The sequence below is a fragment of the Neoarthrinium moseri genome (genome assembly GCF_022829205.1).
Source record: "Neoarthrinium moseri strain CBS 164.80 chromosome Unknown scaffold13_Wmoseri_CBS_16480, whole genome shotgun sequence".
Lineage (NCBI taxonomy): Eukaryota > Fungi > Ascomycota > Sordariomycetes > Amphisphaeriales > Apiosporaceae > Neoarthrinium > Neoarthrinium moseri.
Genome location: NW_026055127.1, coordinates 200991 through 226042, shown reverse-complemented (window position 1 = coordinate 226042; position 25052 = coordinate 200991). Strand labels below are relative to the sequence as shown.

Genomic DNA, 25052 nt, shown 5'->3' with positions numbered 1-25052 from the left:
CAACTGCAACGCTTGACAGTTACGATTGCCTGATCGAATTGAGGTTGGCAAGGACCTTGACTCGGAATCCGGCTTGGCCATGCTTCTCAGGCGTGAAACGGTTTGTGCCGGCCTGTTCTTATCTTATCCAAGAGCTGAATGTGTCGCGTGCAGACCTATATCGGCCATGCGAATCGGCATGCTTTGCGCTAGATTGTGCCAGGATATCGGTGCATGCAAGACCATTCGCCGATCGACCTGCTTGTCCGTGGGACCTACTGTAGATGGCTTGCTTCGGGTTATCGATTGATCACCCTGCTGAATATAAAGCCTCCGGTCATGCCTGAAATGGTGATGCGTCTGAATCTTCCCATCCATAGATACCCCCCCAACTGGTAACCACGTACAAACCTCACCAAAACCGCCCCTTTGGACCCATCCACACCACACTAAGGTGAAGTACGAGCGCATGCCCATTGAGGTCGAGTCGCCGGAGGAGTACGGCTACGAGAAGATCAAGAACAACCTCTCCGAGAGCTCTGTGACCGATGCCACTATCGAGTCTCTGGGGCTCAAGATTCCCAATCTTACCCTTCTATACAATGAGCACCGCGGCAACACGCAACTACGCCAGCTGATTGCGTCCGATGCCAACGTGAGCGATGGTGACGTCCTAATCACATCGGGGGCTGCTGGTGCGCTCTTCATCATTGCAACTTCCCAGCTCGGAGGCGATGGCATTCGCAAGCAACCCGGCAGCGCAACCGCGGCTGATAGCCACCTGGTCGTTGTTCGCCCAAATTATGCAACCAACCTTGAGACCCCCAAGGCCATCGGCTGCGAGACAACTTTCATCGATGTCACATTTGAGGCAGGGTTCCAGCCTGATCTTGCGGAGATCGAGGCTGCTATTAAGCCAAACACCAGATTAGTCTCCGTCACGTGCCCGCACAACCCAACCGGCACAAGCATGTCTGCGGAGGCTCTTACTCGATTGGTGGCCATTACCAAGGAACGCGGCGTTCTGCTTCTCGTCGATGAGACTTATAGGGACATCAGTTATACTCCGAAGCTGCCTGTAGCAGCCTCGTTGGCAGATCACGTCATCAGTGTGTGCTCTCTCTCAAAGTCCTTTGGAATCCCCGGGATCCGTGTTGGCTGGATCATCACAAAGAACAAGCAGCTCCAGGAGACGTTCCTCGCAGCCAAGGAGCAAATCAGTATCAGCGGAAGCGTGATTGACGAATGGATTGCTGAGCAGGTCTTGTCTCAGCGGGAGTCCATCCTAGGCAAGACCCAGGAGGAGATGAAGGCACGGCTTGCGCTGGTGGAAGCATGGATCAGCCAAGAGGAGCTTCTCGAATGGGTCAAGCCGACGGGTGGTGTCGTCTGCTTCCCCCGTATGAAGAAAGAGCCGGCGGGCGGCCTGGCAAGCTTCTACGAGAGACTGTTGAATAAGTATGGCACATACGTTGGGCCTGGCCATTGGTTCGGTCTCTCAGACACCTACTTCCGTCTGGGATACGGATGGCCCTCACGGGACCAGCTGGAGGCTGGGATGAAGGCGATTTCCCAAGCATTGAGGGATGAAGATACATGAGTACCGTACCTCTACCTACGCCATACGGATTTGAGAGTAGATAGTCCAATTCAATAACTACGATACCACCAGCATGCCTTTGACTCCAGCGGGGAAATCTTGGAACGATCGAGTTTACTAGTGGAAGCCACACCAATAGTGTTTGTAGCGTTGATAACAAGCTTTGCTCCCGTATAAGGAGCCATTTCCTCGCGATTTCGTTGCAGGACTCGTTGTGTGGGTCTGGTACAGGTCACACCACCAATCATAGCCTTAATCCTCGTACAGCGCTTTCGGCGCCCCTCTGATCTGGCGTCCCGCTAAAACGTTCGTGCTCTCCCCCGCATTCACTGCAAACGGTACCTCCAGCGATTGCGCAGCGGCCTTAATGGAGCACCTTACAGGCTGACGATGTCGCACAGCTGCCAGAGACCAGAACCTCTCGCACTCCAGCACCATGGAGCGCAGCACTGGTGGGTGCTGGACGTGCAAAATCCGCCATCGGAAATGCGACGAGACTCGGCCCAACTGTAGGGAGTGTGGAGATCGGCAGATCTCTTGCCATGGCTATGGGTCGAGGCCGGAATGGCTAGATGATGGACCGCGGCTGCAAGCCGAGTTGGCTCGCATCAAGCGAAGCGTGCGATTCAATGTTTCCCGCAAGAGACACGCCCGTGGCACTGCTTCTGCAAGTCCTCCCGATACTGTCGCTCATGATCATACCCCTGCCCATCGATCAAGGGTAGACGGGGAGCAAGAACAAGTGGAGCTGCCCTCCCTTCCCCATACCGGGTTTACTCTGCGCGAATCACAACTCCTTATACACTACCTCGATTACATCTTCCCTAAACAGTTTCCATACTACCAAGATCAGCCTGAGCTGGGCGGCCGGGGATGGCTGCTCTGGTTGGCGATGCGAAACGGCCCGATGTATCAGTCAATCCTATCGCTGGCAGCGCTGCATCAGTTCATGCTGCTGGGCTCTGATAAGCAGAATGCGGAATTGCAGCTCATTGAGTACCATACGGGCGCCCTGCGGGCTCTGCGAGAATTTCTTGGTAATTACGCGAGCGACGGCCATGACAGCAAGGAACAACTGGCCGAGTTCATTGGCTCTGGACTATTCCTCATCAGCTTTGAGGTGGGTAGTACAACACTCCTTGATTCCTAGCTCTGGCCGGACGATTGATATCAACAAGGTTTTCCGAGGCGGTATAGATAACTGGCAGTCACATTTAACTGCGATTTCTGCCGTAGCCACGAAAACAGCCCAAGTGTCGCTGGCGGCTGCTTCGAGTTCTGATGATGACGGCTTGATGCACGTTTTCAAGTTCCAGTTTGCCAACCTCCTCTGGTTCGATATCTTGGGTAGCTCGTCCCGGGGTACAAGTCCGATCATCCCATATAATGACTGGACCAGTAACCTGGGGGTTCAAACATCCACGATTATGGGCTGCCACAGCTGGATCATGAATACTATCGGCGATCTTGCGTGCCTTGGTTCAAGGCAAGACACGCAGGTCCTCGATGATGCCATTGAACTTGAGAAGAAGCTGGAAACCATTCTTGCCGGTTTAGTGGAGGACGAAGAGGTAAGCATGGTGTGAATGGCTATGGACTCTCGTTAATGATTATTCAAGGATCGGACACAGCCAGTAACTCCCATGATTACAGCAGTGTCCCGGGTTTTTGCCAGCGCAGCTCTGGTAGAGCTTCATGTAATCTGTCCAAGCCTACACACTGCGACATCGCGAACTTCTCTCCGGGAAAAGATTGCGCAGGTCATTGAAGCCATTCGCAGCGTCCCAGAGCCAGTATCATCACGCGGTTTCCCTTGGTCACTCTGTGTAGCGGGAGCTCCGGCGGAGGAAGACCAGCAACCCTTTTTCGAAGATATGCTCACCAGTGCTTCGAACGGCGCGCTACCGGGATTTACCAACTGTGATACGGCGCTTAGGATCTTGAAAGAGTGCTGGAGGCTTCGCAAGACATTCCCCGAAGAGCGCTGGACTTGGAGGGCCGCGATGAAGTCACTTGAAATATGTGCTCTGCTTGTGTAAGGCAAACACATCTGACAGCCGTGAAATCAACCGGAAAGACGGGCGGTCGCATCCCTCATTCCGAGGGAGAAGTGCTGTTCATCTAGCGACAAATGATGCAATACTTGACGCTTCGTCTTTGTCTGTGAGGCGCAGCTTCTGGAATGCAAAATAGATCACTAGAGTCTCCTCATTGATTAGAGACTGAGTAGGCAATTATAAACTATCCTCGTAGTTTCCAGCCAGTCGAGTCGTATTTGATGCAAAGGCGATTTCCTCGAAACGCTTCTCAGCACTGATGGGTTTACCAATAATGGTCTGACGATGCCAGGGGATGGAAAATGTGGCGGCTTATTGCCAGCCTAGCGGGTGCGCCATGTGTCACCTCTGGCATATATTGGCCCAGCAACTGTACTTCCTAGATGTGGCTTGAGGGTCCTGATTCCTCAAAATTTTATCCAAACCTGGACAATCTGAACTTGACATTTACTGTTGTCACTGTGGTAACTGTGGTTACCTGTGTCGCATATCTCCTCAATTGATTATGTATGTTACACCGGAAGATTTCCCATAATATTGCATGTAGCGTCATGCTGTCCAATGGGACTAGGAAAAGGAACTGATTTCCAGCCCAATCGCGAATTAGACAGCTGTGAGAAGCTTGCTGGTGTTTAATAACTTCATCAATTGTTTTCGGTTTTCCATCCTGCTGGAGCAGCGTGCAGCAAGACGCCGGATAACATGCGCCAACTTTATGACGCCGTCATAGCGGCCCACGTGTAGGCGTTATAGAGATACAAGTTGCTGTTGAATGTAGTCTACGTATCGAAAACCTTACTCCTAGATCGGCTGTCAATCCCGTATACAGTCGTTCAGTTAAGCTCTTGAGGCTCTGCCGTTTTTACTCGAGCACGGGCCATTGTGGCATGTGGCAGTTACCCAAACCTGAATCGTCATTGGTAGCGGTCCCAAGCTTTAAAAAAGCATCTTTTGACCAGCTGCGAACGCTGGGGGGTCAAATCGGATGCGGCCTCGCTTTGGAGTCTCGGCGTGATTGCAGTATAAATGTCGCCCTACTAGCACGTTGGAACGACAAGGCTTCGACTCCGGAGGGCTGTGGTGCACTTTGAACTGCAGGTATCGGAAGGGAACGCCTGAGAACCCCTACAGGGAGAGCCTGCAGACTTTGCAGATCAAATTTGAACTTTGTGCAACGTTGATATTCGAGATTCCAAATTTTTATTTTTAAATTTTCAATTTTATAAATTTGGTTTGTGGTGTTGTACAAGTTACGGCGTTCCGACCAGCCAGTAAGGACACGGACAAAACGCGTCAATCCTCCCTTACCCTCGGTTCCTCGTTAACGGGCTTCGCACTCGGCAGGTTCGGGTGCTGAGGCATTTGCAGTCCGGGCCAAGCCTTGGCGATCACTTTGCCCAGAAGTCTTGGGTGGTAAAGATGAGAAGAGGCTCATTTAAAACACGTTCTTCGACCGTTGCATTTACCAGGTTGAATGTCGGAAGGTTTCATCGAACCTCTCGCTTGTGGATCCCGGAGATAGGGCTATCAGGCTTGGCCCGAATTATCTTTGCTGTTTTCAACGACCTGGGGCCGAGCATTTGGACATCTGAAGATTATTTCCTCTCGCGACGATATCCACCGTAGCTAGCCCAAGGTCCGGTAGGCGGACTTTGTCTTAATCTCACTATCGTTCTATCTACACGTCAGTGTTGTGTCGGTATGTGGGTTTCCGAGATCTTGCCCGCAGACTACTCCCCCACTAGCGGCCTAACCGAGGAGACTAACAACCCCCTAACTTACCCTGCGGGCATTTGTCCATGTCACCACGGCAAGTCAGCACGATGACCGTGCTGACCTAATTCCGATCGTATCGTCGATGGGATGTCTTCATTCTTGCTTGTTCTGACGCAGCTCGAATAAGTGGAAAACGCGGTCAAGCGGGGTAAGAACAAGTCCGCTTTGGATTGGACTGAACGGTCTTACTGCAGTTCGCCAGGGTCATGGATTCATGGATTGATTTGGGTTGACTAAGGTGTAACCCTGTCAACTCAGCCTTGCGCAGTCGAAGGGATAGCATTGCAATTTTTGCGGTTCAAATCTGTGACCAGCTCATTAAACTTTGATCCGAAGGGGGTATAGAGCCAATCAAGACATTTTTGTTTCACTCTATAACATGCTCCTCAGTATTCTATTGTGGTAAATTTGAAACCGCCGAGACTGCAGTATGAACCATTAGAGCGTGGGTTTCTTATCCCTCTTTAAGTGTATGCACGTTGCACTAGGTGCATACAACTGGCGTGACCAGGCGCCACGGTGCACGACACAGAGCAGCTGATCGGCGAGCTGAGTAGGCCTGCCAACCCCCAAAAAGAACGGTGCCCTGGGCCAGCAAAACAAGCTGCTCGATCGCCATCAATACGATCCTTGGCTTCACTTGGCGTTACACCCTGCCCGACGCTCCCACATACCAGTTCCGGGTGACTGGTCCAGCTTGGCAGCCAATCCCACCATCACGACAGCGCCGTGTAGCCGCGTCGCAGGGGGCACTTCCCTATCTTTCATTGGGTGTATTGCTGGAATCCCGACGCTACGCCAGTGGGATTCTCGTGTCCAATGCCAAGTAGGTCAGACGGTCAGACGTGTGTGCTTGAGATTGACAGCTCTAAATACATCACTCCACATGGTCATGCACCCTGCGGTATGTGGCGCTTTTCAAGCGGTGTTGACCCTTGTTTACTTGCGAAAGCTGGAAATTGCTATAAGCAAATAAGGCTGCGTAGCTAGGGGTATCTAGCGGGACTTAAATAGCAGCGTTCGAACCGCCTCTTCTAAGGTATCTCTGCCTATCCTCCCAAGACTCCGTGACACCGAGTTTGTAGCCGTACAACATGCGTGCATTTGTCTTCAGTGCCATTCTGGCCGCCGCAACGGCCTCGCCTGTGAGCCAAGTACAACAGCGTCAGTCTTCTGTACCTGTTGGCACGATCATATCTGCTTGCTCTGTCCCAAACACGGTTGCTCTCACCTTTGACGACGGCCCTTACATCTACACGGAGGAGCTGCTGAACATACTGTCTTCGAATGGCGTGAAGGCAACATTATTCCTTAATGGTCAAAACTGGGGCTCTATCAAGTGAGCAGTTTCGCTACGGAAATGCTAGGGGTTGATGACTAACTAGGTCACGTTACAGCTCCTTTACCGGCCTTGTCCAGAGGATGATCAACGATGGACATCAAGTTGGTTCTCACACGTATGTCTTCTCAGTGAGACTCAAATCGGGAAATGATGTTCACTAATGCTTAACAGTTGGTCACACGCGGATTTGGCCACGTTGGACGCCGCTGGAGTAACGTCCCAGATGACCCAGCTGGAAGACGCCTTTTCCAGTATCATTGGCAAAATTCCGACTTATATGAGACCCCCTTACTTCAGCACAAGCGGTGTTGCCTTAGAGACGCTTGGAAATCTGGGCTACCATGTCATCCAGTAAGTAAATCTGCGACTTCTGGCCGAACTCAGTGGTCTACCAATAGGTTCACGCAGCGAGGCTATGATCGAGACTTTCTGCGCATGGCATATGATTTTGTTCTTACATGGCCAACAGCGCGAACATTGACACCTTGGACTACAACCACAATGATGACACCATTGGTGTAGCTGTCCAGAACTTTGAGGATGGCCTTAACGCAGGTGGCTCTATCACTCTTATGCATGATGTCCATGCGCAAACAGTGCACGTTCTTGTGCAAGAGGCCATCAACCGCATTAAGGCCAGGGGTCTCAATCGTAAGTGAACCGCAGTTCGGAAGAGATTGCACCAATTGCTGACAACTACTCCAGCTGTCACTGTTGGAGAGTGCCTGGGAGACAATGCTGCCAACTGGTACCGGGTTTCGGGATCAACCCCGAGCCCGCCTCCATCAACGGGTAATCCGAGCCCGGATGACACCTGCGGTGGCGCTAACGGCTACAGTTGCATAAACAACCAATGTTGTTCCCAGTGGGGATGGGTACGTGCCGCCTATATGCCCCATTACAATGATACCTTTGACAAGTATACTGACAACCTCGACAGTGTGGAACCACATCAGAGTACTGCGGTGCTGGGTGCCAGAGCCCCTTCGGGCGCTGCGATTAATCGGCAGCCGATGCTTGGATGGGATAAGATACTGGGTGTCAGGCCGGCATTAGTGGGCTAGTCACGACTTATGATCCATTAATACTTCATAATATTATTATTGCCAGTGGACGGCTGTCCAATCATTCTTACACATGTGCCCTCTCAATATGGGATCGGGTGAAATTTCCAAAAAATATGAAGTTGAGGATAAAACTGTGAAAGTGCTTCAGAATGCTGGTCGTGAATATTGACTTATTCATTCATAACATGATATACTAAGCGAACTCAATGATGTGCGGTCCAAAGAATGTTTTGCATAGTCTATACAATTATGTAAGCACTAAAGAGAGCATTCTGTCCATGCTGCAGTGTCATCACTATTGAGATTAGTAGCGGTGAGTCGAAAACATCGAGCCACGTAGAGGTCATAAAATGGGTTGTCAACACGCTGAGGGTTTTTACTGGAAAAAGGGACGTTATTCTAACAGTCGACTCTGCATCGCCCTGAAGCTGTAGCTTCGTCAGCATAGGGGGAACATTGGTTAGGTGGGGCCCATCTCTCGCAACGATACTAGTTTTCTTCAAGACTCCTCTGGTAAGAAAACAATGCAGAACATTGCGGGGAATCTTTGGGGTAGAACAGGATCCGCTGCAGAGTCAGAGTCAGCTGATTAAGCCCTGCGAACTGTGAAGAAGTACAAATTTGCAAGTATGACTGAAAACTTGAAAACGTCAATAGCTAGACCGCTTTTCCATGCAAGTCTCAGCACCATCACACGAGGCATTCCGACGCATTCACGAAATAAGCATAAACCCTGTATTTCGCATGGAACGACCAGCAACGCCATGTCTTTTGGGGCTGTTGTCATCCTGCAAATTGGAGGGTGCTGATGTCAGACGGGCTGGGCATTGCTTCGGAGTATGATTGGTCGAGATAGGCCGTGGTTGCCTTGGCCCTTTGAATCCTGTTTCCATGCGTTCAGAGTCCTATACGGTCAAACTACAAGGAAGTGTGTTGAAGACGCTTTCGATACTAACTAGCGAGGATGTTTACGCACGTGAATGATTGAACCATATTTGTCTGATGGGATGATCAACAGACCCATCTGTCTAGACTTGGATACTGTCCGGAACTGAGACCATATACATGACGCCTTGCATGTCACATGAAGGCCACTAATAGTTCTACCCATTTGAACATGTTCATTGCACGTCTCACAAGTGAGCTGCAATGCTGTGATAATTTCAAACAAAGCTCATGGACGAAGGGATGATAAACAGATGATCAAGGTATGATACCCTCATGCTTCGGCTGTTGGAATATTGGTAATCTAGCGGCTACTGAATTGGTCAAAAGGAACAAGCTTAAGCTTGTAAAATTATTACGCACGAGACCGTATATAGTAGCCCGTGAGAACTTCTTACGGTGTAAGGTTCAGACTGGTTGTGCATATTTTGACTGGCGGGAATTAATGAAGTTAACTGTGCTCTTTTTGAAGAAAATTAGTGATGGAGACGGAGACTTTTCATAGCTATCCTGTCATATCGGATAATGTTTGAATGTGTACGTGCGTACATGGAGTAGCTCCGGTTTAACTATGTCCCTGCATGTCAACCAAGGTCACTCACTGAACCCTTCCCCTCCTTGTACAGCTAGAAGGAATAGCAGGCGGTACAAAACGTCGGCGCCACTTGCGATATGAGCAAAATCCAGTAGGATTGCTGGTTGACCCTATTGAGTGCCAGCAACCTACCACTCCACTGGATATTCCCCGCCTATGTCTGTAGCAAATGCAGGATGCTGTTGCTGTGGGTGCAGCTTGCGAAAATGGGATTTCGCTAAAACTACAGCGGTTTCAGGGTACTTCTGCTCGTTCAGGGTGTTCGCTCTGTCTACAAAATTTGATTCATATGCAGACCCGCCGCGATCCAAACAAAATTTGAGGACATCGTGCCGCCGATCTAACAGCGCTTGCATGGCAAGCATTTGCAACAAATACGGAACCTGAACCTCATCCATTCCGTGAACAAAGGATATGATGCATTCAAGATCTTGCGCGCTGTAGGCCTTGAAGACTTGCTCGAATGGGGTTGCATCTGATAATCATTAGGTATCTGTGCATTACACGCAAAAGTCACAAAGATCAACTCGCCTTGAATGCGGCTCATATTTCTGGCGCAGTCTAGGACAGAGTATGCAAACGGATCGTGCCTCTTAAGCTGACAGATCTCTTCGTCTATCTCGTCAGCTTTGTGAAAGGTCCCAGTGAGGTGTGCGAAGATGTGGCGATAGTATTCCTCTTCGTTGATCTTCTCGTGATGCTTCGCCGCGTACGCTTCTAGGAAGCACATTGACGCAGGGAGCTTCTCGGCAGCTGCTATATCAGCCATAAACTTCGGCGTGAAAAGGCTTATGGTCGGGGCCATTTCTCCAATAATTTGGCAGTGATATATGTTCCTTGATGGCGTTACTGGAACTTGCCGGTGATTTGTATGTCTGAAACGCTCAGAGCTGGGTGTGTTCACAGATACAGACGGGAAAGCTAGGTCTTGTTTATAGAGGGACCTGAAACCCTCGCAGTGCGGGAGGCAAGTGGGGGGCTGCAGCCTGGAGTCGGTGCTGCGCCTCCTGAAATCTACGAAAACGGTGGCCGTTCATCGCCACACCTACATCATGGGAGTCGCAAGACCGCAATTAGCCAAAAGCAATAAGTGTTTAAACTATCTGTTACCACATCGAAAGATAGAGGTACTACGTTGAGAAGCGATACTGCATTCTACATTCTCAATGACTTGTTATTCTTAGATGTTTTCTTGTGGTACTGCCTAACATCACAATACCGTAGTACGCTGTCCGAATTGCTTGCTATCGAATATCTATGCAATATACTGATTTGCATGCTATCAACTGTTATATAGAGTGTATTCGAGCGAACGTACGGCGAAAATATTTTCCAGAGGTTCCTCGAGAATCATACAAAGCCGCAAGATAGATGCTGCGAGCTCCTCCGCACAAGGGGCTCAGCAAGCCGGCAACTACCTTCGCAACATTTCGGCACGTGAATAATAGAACTCAACAGAGCTAACCTAAGATAAAATTAATGGACAAAGGTGAAGCACGAGTTTTCAAGTATTCATCCACTAGGACAATTTTCCGAATTTCGACTTCGACTTGCGGGTAGCTCCCTCAAATTTGTCCTTGTCGCTAAGCTGACGTCCGGAAGACAATGAGATGTAACATCTCCATGCTGGTTAACAAGTATTATTAGTTTCTTAAGAACATGGCCCTGATCAAAGCCCAAAGTACAAAAGAAATCAAACATTTAGCCTCATGGGTAAGCTTGCCAAGAGTATACGATCGTATTCAGGCCGTAAGCGCTGCCAATTAGAACAATGCGGTCACCCGCTGCCCCATGAGAATGATTACAAACCTGGCCAAATCGACTAGAAAACCGATTTCATTTTGAATCCCTGAAAGCAAATATTGTACACGTGCGGAAGAAATTGTGTATAAAGGTAGTTCAAGATCACTTCTTTTCAACTTCATCAACTCACTTCCGTACCATTTCTATTTATCACTTCACTTACATAAATCACATCATGAAGCTCCTCAACCCTTGCTCGCCTATCTTGCTTACCGCACTGGCTTCGCTAGTCGACGCGACATGCTACACCACTGGTCTTGAGGGCGACAGAACGTTGGCGCACCAAAAGGTCGGGCGGATGTGTGACTTCCTAGCTGGCGACTATGCACCACTTCAGTCGAAGCACCATGCCTTTACATACAGAGATGGCTTTTGCTTTCCGACTAACTGTGCGAGGCGCTGGGACTTCTGGGTCCACAACACTCGAAATGCGCCAGCATTCAATTCACACGAGGGTTGTGTTGAGTTTCTTGAGAGAGAAATCAATTGCCTCCAAGGCGGTTCAACCCACTATGAAAATCTTGGGTGGACGTTTGAGTGAGTACCCAGCAGTTCCATTAGTGACTGCAAATAAGAATATTGACGTTGCCAGGGCGGACCCGAACGATGGTGGTTGCGTACAGAACTGCGAGGATTAGGTGATGCTCAGAATTTAAGCATGAGAAGTTCGCTTAAGCTCTAGTGGATTGGAAGTAGCTAAATAGAACAGACGACAAAACGTTGATTCTTATGAATAAATGAAGAGTTCTCTGTTTGAGTTGTTCCTTACAGCTTCTCCAGTCGCCTGCCTACAGGTGTGTTTCAGTGATATGCTAATAAAAGCTCAGTGTATTCTTACCGAGTGTTAGGGGCCGCAGTGACCCCCAACGATCATATTTTCAGTTGCGTAGAAATAGCGTGTCCTGTTAGCTGAAGTGGTGCTACTGGGCCATATACCCTAAAATACACACCCTCAACCGACACAGCCCTCTTCGTCAGTACTGACGGGTTATATATGCATTGTACACGTGGTAGAGTCGAAGAACGAATCGAAAACCGCTAAACTATATAAGAGTCGGGATCAAACATTGAGATGCCTTTGTAAAATCTACAAAAAAGGGGAGAGCTAAATAAATAAACCGTGACGTACATAGCCACTAGCACACCCTCAAACCGGGGAACTACAATACTATACCACGCCACACCATTCCTAACTCAATGTTCATATAGAAGTAATGATGCGCCTCGGAGTGTCTGGTGGGCCATTATGGCCGGTACTATGGGGCTCCCGTTACAGAGCAACATCTGAATGTTTCATAACCTGTCCTGGTACCATTGGCGAATCAAGGCTCTGCTGTCAATCCTGTAATTCTGCGAAATCGAAAGCTGGAGAGGAGAGGAAAGAAGAGCTCCCTACATAGCGCTTGCAAACTAACTCAGACATATTAGGTAACTACCTTCTAATATATGGGAAGGCGCCAAAGGATAATATGAGACCACGTTACGCGTGGAATGATATCAGAGAGAAATTGCGGATCTGGGTCTGGTGTGGCGTTGCATTGTTCCCCTAATAAAACTATTGTGCATATTCTAAAAGAAAGTTTTGTAGTATCACAGTATACCACCAGCTGTGGCTCACAATGGCGTTCTTTGGTGACAAAAAGACCCTTTGTTCCTTGTATAGCTGGCGGAGCGAATATAAAAATCGTGTCGACAGCCATCAGATTCACCGGCGTCCAAGTCCAAAGATACGGTGCATATCTGTGGGAAGGATTTAGCCTAGCCAGTGACTAGAAAGGCCATCGATCATGGCTTTCTCGATTCGAATCAAACCTGACTACTACGAACGTCTGCGCGTGGGCAAAAATGCCTCACCTGATATGATAAAAAAAGGTTTCCACAAGGTGGCCTTGAAGTATCATCCGGATAAGGCAGCTAGAACAGACTTGCGCACAGTCACCGCCAACGAAACAGTCTTCAAATCTTGTCAAGAGGCGTAGGAGGTACTTATCAACCCGAAGAAACGAAGGCGGTACGATCAATGGTTGACCGAAGCATACATGCATAAATACTTAGAGTTAAAGGGCTTTGCAGGCTTGACAACAACCACCATTCAAGACGTGCGTAAGTTTTTGAGGGACGAGGGTTTTATCGAGTACATGGAGGACGTTGGCCTCCCTGTTACGGGGGTTCTTCTCACTTTGGGCGGTAATAATTTCACTTTTACCGAGTCAGAGGGGTCCAATACCACCCGAGCCGACAAGTCTATCAAGTCCCACCGAAAGAATCAGTCCTCATCGCTTAAAAAGTGGCTTATTTTCTGGAGCATTGTTGCTTTGGTGGTCTACCTAATCCTACCTCAGGGAAAGCCTCCAACTTACTACGACATTTTGGGAATACCGGTCAATGCCACCACCAGCGAAATTAAACAAGCATATCGCGTGAAGAGGCAGGAACACCACCCCGATAAGACAAGCAGCGAAAAAGCAGCCAAAGAAGCTCACTTGATGATGTTAGAACTCGCTGAAGCGCACGAAGTGCTGTCCAGTGAACGCCGATGTAACTATGATTTCATTCATGTTCACCGAAATTCAGAGCAACTACGCGACTGCCATAATATGTTTCTTCAGCAAGAAAGGAACAGGCAGCGGGAGGACAGAGAGGCTAGAGACACAAACCGTCAGGAGGAGAACGCACATAGACGACGAGAATCGCAAAAGCTTGATGATGCCCTGCGGGAACTCAGGAACCAGTATCTGGGAGAGACTGGGATAGAAGTAGTCCACAGGCATATGGAAACGGTCGTGGCGCTGAGTGCTTCCGCAGCGGTGTCGATACGTTCTGGTGTTGTTGAACGCATGGTCAGGCTTGGAGAGACTTATCACTGGATCTGTTCCAAGGACCCAGTGATGCGGATAGCATCCTTCGTCGCTAGTCGCTTTGTCGGATTTGATCTGTGTGCATTGGCATGAGCGTTTTGGAAACCTCGCTATAGTTAGTGTTTCAATGCAATTCGTGTTTTTCAGACCTTTTCGTCCCCGGCAGTAATTCCTGTGAGAAATCTCTGTCAAGTTATTCAACATTGCCACGGCAGTGCATTAGGTTTACAGAAGGTCCAGTGAGATACGGAAAGGAGTCCACTATATAATCTCTATCTTGTCCGTTCTCCTTGAAATGGGGCAAGATTCAGTCTCTTCATGAATTGAACCATACGTTTGGACTTCTGATTATACCTGACCTCACAATCCCCTTGACAAACATAAGGCTTACAGGTCATATATTATAATGATCATGAACGCGAAACAGATTGAGCCGAGTGTAAGAATGGCAACTATACACCAGGCTATTAGCTTTCATATTGTCGATGGTATCAGTGATCGCAGCTCAAGTTGACGCGACCGTTGACTACATAGGTACCCGCCACACCTAAATTCCAATCGTTGCCGAGGTAGGCGCTTTGTGGGGCATCAAGCTCGATCAAGTGGAAACTTTCCGATGCCAAAATGGGGTGTGGGGAAATGACCAACATGCCAAAGAGCCAGTAGGATTGATAGCGTACTGACATATACTTGTATTATATTTCAAGGGGATCAAATCGGTTACCCTTGTAGACAAGCTGAGAGCTTTGCTTTGAGACGCCCATCCCAACAAAACCACACTTACGGTACTTTGATCCAGAATGACTACCTATACTATCAATGAGGGAGATCTCAACATACTCAAGGGCAAGACAATTCTCCTAATCGGTGGATCCACTGGCATCGGGCGCGCAGCAGTCCAGATTGCACTAGGTAGGTCCCCAATCAATCTATCGATCCAGTAGTTTAGATGAAGAGTGAAGCTGATTGCACCTCGCCGGTTACTACAGACTATGGGGCCAACGTTGCGCTCGGTGACTGGAACGAAGATGAAGGCCGTAAGGTCTTAGAGCCGTTTGGCGAGCGGGCACTGTTCAGAAAATGCGATGTTAGCAACTGGGATGACGTTCTCAGTCTCTTCGAAGCGGCGCATGCCCAATTTGGTGTGATCAATAGCGTGCTGTCCAACGCAGGTATCAACACCCACGAAGGTCTTCTCAGAGACGAATTTGATACCGAGACTGGGAAATTGCAACCGCCAGACCTCAAGTCAATCCAAGTCAACTTCATCGGCCACTTATACGTGACCAAATGTGCAATGCATTATTTTGGCAAGCACCCCGAGGTACCATGTCAACTCGTCCTAACGTCTTCTGCGGGCGCATTTTTCCCAGCACCACCTATCTACTTGTACTGCGCAGCAAAATCCGGCATACTGGGCTTGATGCGTTCACTTCGTTCCGAGGTCATCAAGAAGAACGTCACGGTCAATATTGTGGCGCCATGGCTCACCGGTAAGTACATGGATCCAACTTGTCACCCTTTGCAATCTTTTAAGATTCTCTTTGGATTCTTGAAGTGATCTGATCAGGATCTCGCAGTGACACCCATGCTACTGGATGATTGGTTGGCAGGATGGACCCTACCTAAGAATACCGCTGAGGGCGTGGCTCAAACTCTGTTTCTTCCAATTGTGCGAAATCAGATCAATGGCAAATCATTCTTTGTGGCGGGCGACGAAGCATATGAATTTGAAGATACGTTGTTTGAAACGGAACCTTCATGGATGGGCGAGAGATTATGCCGGGACGTGCGCAAAGGGCAGGAAATCCTGTTGGGCTTGGGTGAATAAGTAGGGGGTTTGAAAGCCAAATGGTTTGATGCTTTCCGTTGACGAGTATTCTCACTACTCCAATTTTCCACATGAACTACTTCAGATACCGTGCTCTATTTACACAAGTATCTGAGAAGCAAAGGAAAAGGGGGAGAGGACCCTAGGGTGCCTTCGGGTTCGCTCCGCCTTCTCGCAGATGCCTGTACTTTTTGGGCCAGATGCCTTGCTTTCCTGGTGATAAGATGCCGTTGGGGTCGACAGAATCCTTTAATGTTCACCCGTTAGAGCCGAACCACATCTTAGTTGAGAATAGGAGGGGAAAGCTTACCTTGAGCGTTTCGACAAACCTCAAGTATGCATGGTTGTTAAAGTCATTGTGCTCAGCAATAAGATCTTGACAGTCATTGTGAGCGCGGCTCCTGAGCAGATTAAGAAAACCCCACTTACCCATATGATTCACGTGGGCTCGATACATTCCGTAGCCCCTCTTTTTGGCCTCCAAATGCATTCCATCGTATAGCTGCTTTATCTGTTTGCATTGTTGTGGGTCTCTTTGATCAAAGGCAAACATGTTGGTGAAGATGGAATGCCGCTCATGCATAAAGAAATCGCACATCAACTCATTGCCTGACGCAGCATAGAGCGGCTTGCAGAGTTTGACCCACTCCAAAACTTTCTCGCCAGAGTGAGGAATGACAGGAGCATAGTCTCCATGTGCGCCTTTTCCAGTTGCATCGTCTTTTAGAGCCCAGTCCATCAATGGGAGACTAAACATGGAGGGGATACCCACCATGTAGAGTCCATGTTCGAAGGGAACCGAGGCAGCATCTAGGGGCTCACCGTGGCTTCCTGCATACAGATGCCCGGTCACCGTACCTGTGGGTGCCTGTACTTCTAGTTGCTGCTTGATTTCATTGAACTGGGCTTCGATAACTTTCGCAGGACCATAGAGACCGAATGAGGCAGTCCAATAATCTTCTTTCAGTTCTTTTTGCAACTCGAGCAAGCGCTCCGCGGGGATGGCACCTTCACCCTGCCAGAAGTCTCTTCGTTTGCCTCGAATACATAGCCGTTCTATGAAGTTTCCCACCCAGACGACGTTGGGTATCAAGCCAGATCGACGCATTCTTCCAACAGCGTCAATCAAAGTCTTGATATCATCTTCTTCGGGCATAGTTAGGCGGCAGGACATGAACGCAGGAGGCGCAGGGGTCAACCATATCGCGAGTTTCGTCACTATCCCCAAATTGCTCTGTAGGAAGAGGCCTTCTACTGATGGCCCAAAGGTAAACTTCGACAGGAATGCCGAAGGAGAGTTTGTGATGCCGAACTGGCCGGTTCGAACCAAGTCTCCGTCCGCGAGCATAACTTCCATGCCTGTGATGGATTGGTTATGGTTCGAGTTCGATCCAAAACCGGTACCACGCTCAAGGGACTAGTGCTCTGGTCAGTAGAGGGCTCACCAGGGCAAAGAAGCTCCGACATTTACTAACATTTCCTACCACGCTACCCCAGCCAAGCGAAGGCGTGCTTGGCCATACCTTCTTTTTGTTGGCCACACAATACTTGTAAAGGTCATGAAATGTCACGCCCGGCTCTACAACAGCGTATGCATGCTTGTCGTTGACCTCAATGACTTTGTCCATACGATGAAGGTCCAGAGCAACAGAGCCATTCACTCGGGGAGCAGGTCCGCCGTATCTATATTGGCATGATGGTTAGGGAGGTCTTAACTTTCTTAGTGTCTTCGATAATGCTTTACTCACCCAAGATTTTTTCCCCGAGAAAAGGTCCATACGGGAATCCCAAACTTGTTTGCTGTTTGGAGCACAGCACGTAGCTCGTCCATTGAACCAGGGCTTCGGGGGTTTCAGCTTGCGTGAAAATTGGCGGGTAATTTTTGAGATTCACGGAACTTACCATACAGCTGCGCTCGGCACCTTTCGCTTTGAATTATCGTCGTCATGAAGGTCATATGGATCGATGTATTGGGCCAATGCTTCCTTGACAAATACTTGATCCTTTCCGATAGCCAAGGCGAATTCTTCGACCGCTTTCTCGAAGGTTTCCTGGTTGATCCCGGGTGGCAGAACCAAACTGATTGGTCGGTCTTTACGTGGTGTAAAAGTCCGAATGTGAGCTTCCTCATATTCTAGATCGGGGTACGTGTTAGTCGGCTGGGTTGAAGTCATCTTGGTGAGCTATTGTGTATCAGCTGAATGGAGTGCGCTGGAGACCAGTCCTTTGCAACTCGACCGTAACGGAAGGAGTAACCCATGGAATGACCTCGGATTAATATGAGAACTCGTGAATCCTTGCGGTGCCGTCAATGTGGGCTACACTCCGTCCGTGGCAATCTTGCCCCCGCAAAGGGCAAACCACAAGGGCAGCGCCTCCACAGTTCGATCCGGTGCCTGAACACTACCCGCCAATCATCTGCTATGGGGCTATTTGAGGATCTTCTAACTTCGCCGGATGATTAGAATACTTGATGGGCACCTCGAAGGAAATCTCAAATCTTTGTGACTCGTTGGGTTCAATTTTTATACCGTATTGAACCCTACTTGGAGAGGAGTGGTCATCAAGTGGTGGAGTATGCTCTTTGTGATCACTGTGATACGGGTCTGATCGTTGAGTACTGTCATCCACGCGAGACACTGAGAGGCTGGCGATGTTACAAACGTAATTTTCAGGGAGAGTGGAACAGACCTCAAGTAGTCTATGGTAAAGAGGCAAGATATAATGGGTACTTTCAACATATACCATTCGGAAGAAGTGTCCCCAAGACCCCAAAGCAAGCCTAATGGTTGTGAAGCGCAGAAATGTCGTGCATAATCCCTGATATATTGGATAGATTGTGGCTTACCATTTCGGATGATGAATCGTAGGGTACGATAGTCTAGACAGGTTATTAGGGTCAATGGAAATGGTGCAGTCAAGTGAAACTGCATTGTTCATGCATACAACTGAAGTAGCTTCTATTACTGTATTTTTCAAGTTGTGCCAGTTAAACTGTTTCCAATCTGGCTGAGAAAGCGGAGCAGCGTTGCCAAGCATGTATCAGCGGCTTCATAGTAGATTTCGTGACCGCTGGCCTCGATGAATTCTACTGTGGCGGTAGGGACCCGAGCAGCGAGTTCGCGGACAGATTCGGCGCTCAGTACAGCGCTCTTAGTCGGAGCTAGAATCAACATTGGCGCCCGTACACCATCTACATAGGGCCTTGCATCGAATCTGCTCAAGAATTCGGCATATCCCGCCAAGCCTTCGCTATCGCTGGAGCAAACGCGGTTCATCCACCACTTGCGGTACCCAGGATCATCAACCGCCATCGTTCCTGGAGATGCGGCAATCCGCTCTGCCCACCCACGGGTACCAAGCTTGCGTAACGCGGTTGGCCAAGACTCTTCACCAAACGCCAGGAATTGCTGACCAGCAGGAGGCAGGTACATCGGCGACGAGCACAGAGTGATGGAGCTGAGGCGGTCTGGATAGGTCGCGGCGAAGGCAACGGCTAACATACCACTGGTGGATTCCCCAATAAAATGTACCCGTGTAATCCCTAGTTGGTCTAATGTATCTCTGATCTCCTCCAATATGGTAGTTACTGAGTAGTTGTACGCCTGATCTGGCCGAGGGTAGCTTGATCCGCCGTGACCGCGAAGGTCCCGCCTGATAACATTGTATTGTCGTGCCAAAGCCGGTACCCAATGATAGAAATGATCAGCAGTGCGAGCGAACCCGTGCTGAATCAGAATAGTCTCATTATCCTTCCACGGGTCTGCATAGGAATCGTAGAAGTAGGCCGTCGATTGCCCGTTGGGATGGACTATAGTTCGTCTCTTTTCAAGAGTTGGGCCCATGGTATCAGCGTTCATTTTCAAGAGGTAATTGGCTACAAAGCCTGTGATTTAGAGGCAAGTCGACTCAGCATCAAGATGTCTCTGAGCTTCAGCTGTAGCCAGTGGCAGTACTGTCGTCATATCACGCTCGGAGTACCTGCCCTGCAGTTACTCGCCCAGCTACACTGCCTCTTGCCCAATGTGTATGAGAGAACAATTCACACTATGCAGGTCAAACGGCTTGCTGGACGTTGCATGACTTACCTGCCCCCCCTGCCTGCTCTATACCACATCGTGTGGGGTGTAGAACTACTCGGTGGGAGAGCAGCATCTGCAGCGACCGAGGAGGGAATGTGGGGTGTGGAGCTACGGATGTGGGAGCGCTAGTCCTGAAGCGTATCCAAGATAACCGGCTCTGGAAGGCAATTTAGCAGCGCTAGGCGGCTGGCCCTTCTGTGGAGTGGGCGGGGTGCAGTAGCCCGCCCGCTGTATTCGTGCCCACGGTTCTTGACTACGGCCCGTAGTGAGGGGCAAGAAGGGCAAGCAGGGCAAGTGGCGGCCTCGGTACCTAGGTAACCTGCACTGACCCCCGAAAACCGATGTTAGGGGCTACCTAGGTACCAAGTGCTGAAAGAACCCTTCCACAGCACCCAAGCTTCACCGCTGCGTTCCAGCCAGACTTGCAAAATGAAAACAACCTATCAGCACCGGGCCCTTAATTCGACAGTTAAGGGTCTAGTGGAACAGGAGTCAGGGCTCGTCAAGTTCCTTGGAGTCCCTTACGGCACAGTGTCGGAGCGCTTTGCTCGGCCGCAGCCCATCGAATCCTGGCAAACTTCATTGGATTGCACTCGGCATGGGTAAGTTCCTCGACAGTCAAGAACTGCAAGCCGACTTGCCGTAAAGGTGGCTAATTGCATGAACTCGATATATTGTAGTCCTCGATGTCCGCAGACGGTAGTTGATGTAGGCCACTTACTTCGCATACCCCTGGACCAGTCACTGCCCGTGGAGCACGAAGATGAATTTCGTTGCTTGAATCTAGATGTCGTCCTCCCCAAAGAAAGTCTAGCTCAGCACGCAAAAGATCTACCAGTTCTTGCATGGATTCATGGTAAATGAACGAGCACCCACATATTGGGAGCGCATATGCTTATAATGTTGATATAGGAGGTTCACAGGCCAACACGTTTGGAAGCGCGGCTTCAGGGGTCTGTGGTTAGTAATACAAGTTCTCTACATATGCACATTCAAGCGGCCGCAGACGGTGTAAACAATATAGCAGGCAGAGTCTGACTCCGAAAATATTCGTTGCCAAATTTGGCCTACCCCTAGTCGTCCGGATCCTGGGTAACAATCCAGGGGCAAGTTTGCGCCATGCTAACACGTCAACACCAGACATGACCACGATAGTGAAGCATGCGGTAGCTGTGGAGAAACCGATTATTGCCGTTTCTATACAGTACCGGCTGAACATCTTTGCATTTGGTGACAGTTCGACCATGGCAAACCTCGCGCTGGAGGACCAAGCTTTGGCATTGCGATGGATTCAAAAACACATTAAAGACTTCGGCGGCGATCCGGTAGGCCAACAACCAAGTTCAAAGCTCTATGGGCATCGCTGTGCTTAGCAGGTATTCGATACTGACATGCGCAATAGGAACGGGTTACATTGGCAGGGGAGAGTGCCGGTGCCGTGTACACTCATGCGCACGTGGCCATCAACTCCCCGTTGAGCCAGGCCATCCTGTCATCTGGGTCCTTACATCTTTCTCCTCCCCAACCACCAGAGAAGGCTGCCGCTATGCATGATCTAGTCTTCAAGCACCTACAGGGTTCCTCAGACCATACTCTGAAAACCGTTCCGGTCTCTGAGCTAGTTGAGGCGGTCGAGAAGTCTGGGATCAAGTCGTGGTTTCTGAAGATGGAGCCACCTTTCAAGAATTGGCGCTCAAACACTGGATGTGCGCAGCGCATCCTCATCAGTGATGTTGAAAATGAGGCATGTACCCAAAAGTATATCGCAGTTGAGTCACAGTTCAGGCTAACAATGGATAGGCGGTCATCTGGCGCGAAGGAATCTGGGCCATGAAGGGAGATGCTATCACGGCCGCCTTTGATATGGCGGGCGAGCATAGTCATGAGCTGAAACGTATGTACGCCATTTACCCAGAGAGACCGTCTTCGTGCAAGATTGGGGCGCTCGACTTCATCAACGACTGGAAATTCCTCTTGCCTGCCGAGTCGATAGCACAGCAGTGGCGAGAGCAAGGCAAAGCAGCATTTCGCTGCCTCATAGACGAGAGGAACCCCTGGCAGCCATCGAACGGGGCTCATCATGCTGTTGATCTCGTTTTACTTTTCGGTGGGTTCGACCTGTCGTTCTCTCCTGGAGCCCAACATGTGGCAGAAACGATGCGAACTAGATGGATCGACTTCATCCATTCCGGAGATCCCTGGTCGCCTAAGTCATACTTTGCATTTGGACCCTACGGCCGATGTGAGGAGCTGCCCCGCAATGGATTCAGTCTGCGTAGAAGGGCAAGACAGCTTGAATATCTGGCTACGGTAGACCCAAGCCTACTAGACAAAGTGTTAGTGACATTGGCTGCTGGCAGAATTAGCCTGAACAACTAAGTCATGAGACGCGGTTCAGCCGATTACAAGACGTGAATCTTCTATCGGCTGGGAAGGCCTCCAGATACAGAGACTCTACGGCTACCAGGATGTAATTACAACGTTCATATCACATGAGATACAGGCATGGTATTTGATTCATATTTGACTGTATATTTAGAAGACCAACATACTGCGCACCCTAGCCTAACCGAAATGAGTTTGTCGTGATGTCTGAAAGACATGGCCGCTGAGAAGAAAGACAAATGGGACCATGACGATGCTCACTGAGAGTATGAACCGAAGAAAACATGGACTCAGCCATTTTCATCCTACTTGCGGTTGTTCTGCTTGTACTCCAGCGCAATTTTGTGCTTGGAGAAATTATCGACGAGATTGTCCCACATCTTAGGATCGTGCTCGTGTTTCTGCTTGCTGTTCCATGCCCAGTCGGTGATGGTGAAGGGACGACTGCTCTCGAACATGAAAGCGATTGAGCCCTTGGAGATCTGCATCTCTGGCGGAGGCTGCTTTGAAGCGGCAGCAAACTCTTCGTATGCAACACCATGGGGGACGTAGCCACACTCGAACGATATGGAACCGGGCTTGAACTCGTCAGAGCGGCCGCCATATTCACCGTAGATGAGACCCATCAGCTCCGAGGCGCAGTTGCGGTGGTAATAAGGTGGCCGATAGGTGTGAGACGCGACGTCCCAGCGCGGCGAGAAGATAAGGAAATCAGCAAGAGGTGCGGCAGGGTCTCGTGACTTGGCAGTCAAGACACAGAAGATTGATGGGTCGATGTGGTCAACTGAGATAGATCCCACATTGACGAATTTAGTCAAGTCGTATTTGAAAGGAACGTAATTGCCGTGCCAAGCAACGACGTCGAAGGGGCAGTGATTCTGGGTGCTTTTGAAGAATTTGCCGCCCAGCTTGTACACGATCTCCCAAGGATCGTCGGAGGTGACCTCGAATGCTGCGACAGGGTGCAGGAAGTCCCGGGCGTTGGCAAGGCCGTTGGCGCCAAGGGGGCCCAGCTCAGGCAGCTCGAAATTGGCACCCCAAACCTCGAGGATATAGCCACGCGTTGGTCCTTCGACGTTGACCTTAAACCGTTGTCCACGCTGGATCACGCAGATCTCGCCTGGCTGAACATACATAAATCCGAACTCGGTTTGTATGTCAAGAGCGCCCTGCTGGGGGACAATGAGGAAATCTCCATCCGAGTTTACGAAGGCCTGCTTCTCCATGCTCGCGTTGGCTAAATAGACGTGAGTCGCCAAGCCCTCGCGCAGGGTGGGATCACCCGATCCAGCTACAGTCTTCAGGCCATCTACAAAGGTCACAGAGGAACCCTCTGGAATAGGTTCCGGCTTCCACGCGAGTTGAGTTGGCGAAATGTGCACTCTAGGATTGATGGGAAGAAATGTAGACTCTGTATCCTTGTTGTCAGGTAGTTCCGTCTGCCGGGTTGAAATTAGCACTTTGCTCTGAGTTGCTTCCGGGTATACTTACGAAACCTTGGTGGGCAACGGCCGGGCGAGAGCGATAGAGCCAGGCTTTCTTGTTCAGGTGGCGGGGAGCAACGAAGGCGGATGCCGTCATCTGCTCCGCATAAAGCCCATAGCGAATTGCCCTTGGGTTGTTCTGCCCCCTGGGAATGGTGCCAGGGATAGCCTCGGACTCAAAGCTGTTGTTGAATCCGGGCTGATACTTATATGGGTCGTTTGGACGAGTCGCAAAGGACGGGACACTGCCGTCCTTCTGGGTCTCCGCCCAGTGGAAGGCATGCTGGAAGTCTTCGGGCTTAGAATACTCTTTGCTCATGGTGGGCACAGTACTGGTGTCTTCCGGGTTGAAATGTGATACAGAAACTGAGGAGGGAGAGAACGATATTAAGCACCATGATGTCGAGCTCGGAGGTTATTCGACAAGTACGCTAGGCCCGCCGATCGCCCCTCCCAGAGTTTCGCGCCCCTGGATACTGACCTCTTACTTTCAACAGCTTGTACATGGGGCCGTGGGGACTGGGCAACCCACTTCGCACGGGTCTTCTAAATGCCGTTTCAGCATTGGGGCACTCACTTGTCAGTGAACGCGACATTGTCAGCTCTCGGTACCCGCTTGGCGGGCCGATTGGTTCACATTCAGGCCTAGATGCCGATGGTCTCTCATTAGTCCATAATCCAAACAATACGTGGGCAGCACAGCAACTAGTTAATAATTGACTCGAGCGATTAGAATGAATGTTTTCGCTTCTATAGAAGTACTCTTCCTCTCTACATTGTCTGCCGCGATTGTAAACCTTAAGTCGCTGCCACTTACCTAGGTACCCGGGTTTTGGGTGGTCTAGCGTGGGTGCCGGGAAAAACACCGGCTAAGCTGGGCTTTGTCAGTCATGATCAATACTCGCCTAGCGCCACTCGATGGCTTTCTCCGCCTTTGTAAGATATCCCTAAGCATTGATTGCGTTTTGCGTCGACGAGCATCGTCAGACTGTTGTCGGCAAGTGAAAGTCGCCAAGAAAACCTTGGTGGCAGTCCCCATCTCGCTGCTGAATCTTCAACTCCTTGTCACGGATGTTGGGTGCAGCGCTACTTGGTCAGCGCTTCTTGTCTATTACAGTGCACAGATCTCCAGGCTGTCGGCAACGCTATATCTGACCGGCCCAGTTCCCATCGACCAGCTGACACGTAATCTCTCCTTGGAGGACGAAGCGGGATGACTATTGGTCCATTCTTTACTCGTATGGTGCT

General features: G+C 49.9%; 8 protein-coding genes across 8 annotated transcripts; 5 read left to right on the top strand and 3 right to left on the bottom strand.

Annotated features, from left to right (window-relative positions):
* Nucleotides 1-448: 448 nt before the first annotated feature.
* On the top strand, nucleotides 449-1579 carry JN550_004681 (uncharacterized protein; the record flags this gene model as incomplete). Its single annotated transcript, XM_049316224.1, has 1 exon — nucleotides 449-1579. The coding sequence occupies one exon, from the start codon at nucleotides 449-451 to the stop codon at nucleotides 1577-1579; it is 1131 nt and encodes a 376-aa protein (XP_049173302.1).
* A 436-nt stretch (nucleotides 1580-2015) lies between these two features.
* On the top strand, nucleotides 2016-3618 carry JN550_004680 (uncharacterized protein; the record flags this gene model as incomplete). Its single annotated transcript, XM_049316223.1, has 3 exons — nucleotides 2016-2699; nucleotides 2758-3150; nucleotides 3199-3618. The coding sequence occupies 3 exons, from the start codon at nucleotides 2016-2018 to the stop codon at nucleotides 3616-3618; spliced, it is 1497 nt and encodes a 498-aa protein (XP_049173301.1).
* A 2888-nt stretch (nucleotides 3619-6506) lies between these two features.
* JN550_004679 (uncharacterized protein) lies at nucleotides 6507-7757 on the top strand (the record flags this gene model as incomplete). The annotated part of the gene is made up of 6 exons (XM_049316222.1): nucleotides 6507-6751; nucleotides 6810-6869; nucleotides 6926-7105; nucleotides 7224-7405; nucleotides 7460-7629; nucleotides 7695-7757. The coding sequence occupies 6 exons, from the start codon at nucleotides 6507-6509 to the stop codon at nucleotides 7755-7757; spliced, it is 900 nt and encodes a 299-aa protein (XP_049173300.1).
* A 7065-nt stretch (nucleotides 7758-14822) lies between these two features.
* On the top strand, nucleotides 14823-15853 carry JN550_004678 (uncharacterized protein; the record flags this gene model as incomplete). The annotated part of the gene is made up of 3 exons (XM_049316221.1): nucleotides 14823-14934; nucleotides 15012-15515; nucleotides 15603-15853. 3 exons carry the CDS (start codon nucleotides 14823-14825, stop codon nucleotides 15851-15853), a joined length of 867 nt encoding a protein of 288 aa, XP_049173299.1.
* Nucleotides 15854-15995: 142 nt separating this feature from the next.
* JN550_004677 (uncharacterized protein) lies at nucleotides 15996-18027 on the bottom strand (the record flags this gene model as incomplete). Its single annotated transcript, XM_049316218.1, has 6 exons — nucleotides 15996-16100; nucleotides 16164-16254; nucleotides 16501-17270; nucleotides 17329-17536; nucleotides 17602-17694; nucleotides 17756-18027. 6 exons carry the CDS (start codon nucleotides 18025-18027, stop codon nucleotides 15996-15998), a joined length of 1539 nt encoding a protein of 512 aa, XP_049173298.1.
* An 801-nt stretch (nucleotides 18028-18828) lies between these two features.
* On the bottom strand, nucleotides 18829-19713 carry JN550_004676 (uncharacterized protein; the record flags this gene model as incomplete). The annotated part of the gene is made up of 1 exon (XM_049316217.1): nucleotides 18829-19713. The coding sequence occupies one exon, from the start codon at nucleotides 19711-19713 to the stop codon at nucleotides 18829-18831; it is 885 nt and encodes a 294-aa protein (XP_049173297.1).
* A 651-nt stretch (nucleotides 19714-20364) lies between these two features.
* On the top strand, nucleotides 20365-22314 carry JN550_004675 (uncharacterized protein; the record flags this gene model as incomplete). The annotated part of the gene is made up of 6 exons (XM_049316216.1): nucleotides 20365-20537; nucleotides 20616-20791; nucleotides 20848-20895; nucleotides 21076-21260; nucleotides 21338-21667; nucleotides 21736-22314. 6 exons carry the CDS (start codon nucleotides 20365-20367, stop codon nucleotides 22312-22314), a joined length of 1491 nt encoding a protein of 496 aa, XP_049173296.1.
* Nucleotides 22315-22625: 311 nt separating this feature from the next.
* On the bottom strand, nucleotides 22626-24123 carry JN550_004674 (uncharacterized protein; the record flags this gene model as incomplete). The annotated part of the gene is made up of 2 exons (XM_049316215.1): nucleotides 22626-23759; nucleotides 23812-24123. 2 exons carry the CDS (start codon nucleotides 24121-24123, stop codon nucleotides 22626-22628), a joined length of 1446 nt encoding a protein of 481 aa, XP_049173295.1.
* Nucleotides 24124-25052: the final 929 nt, after the last annotated feature.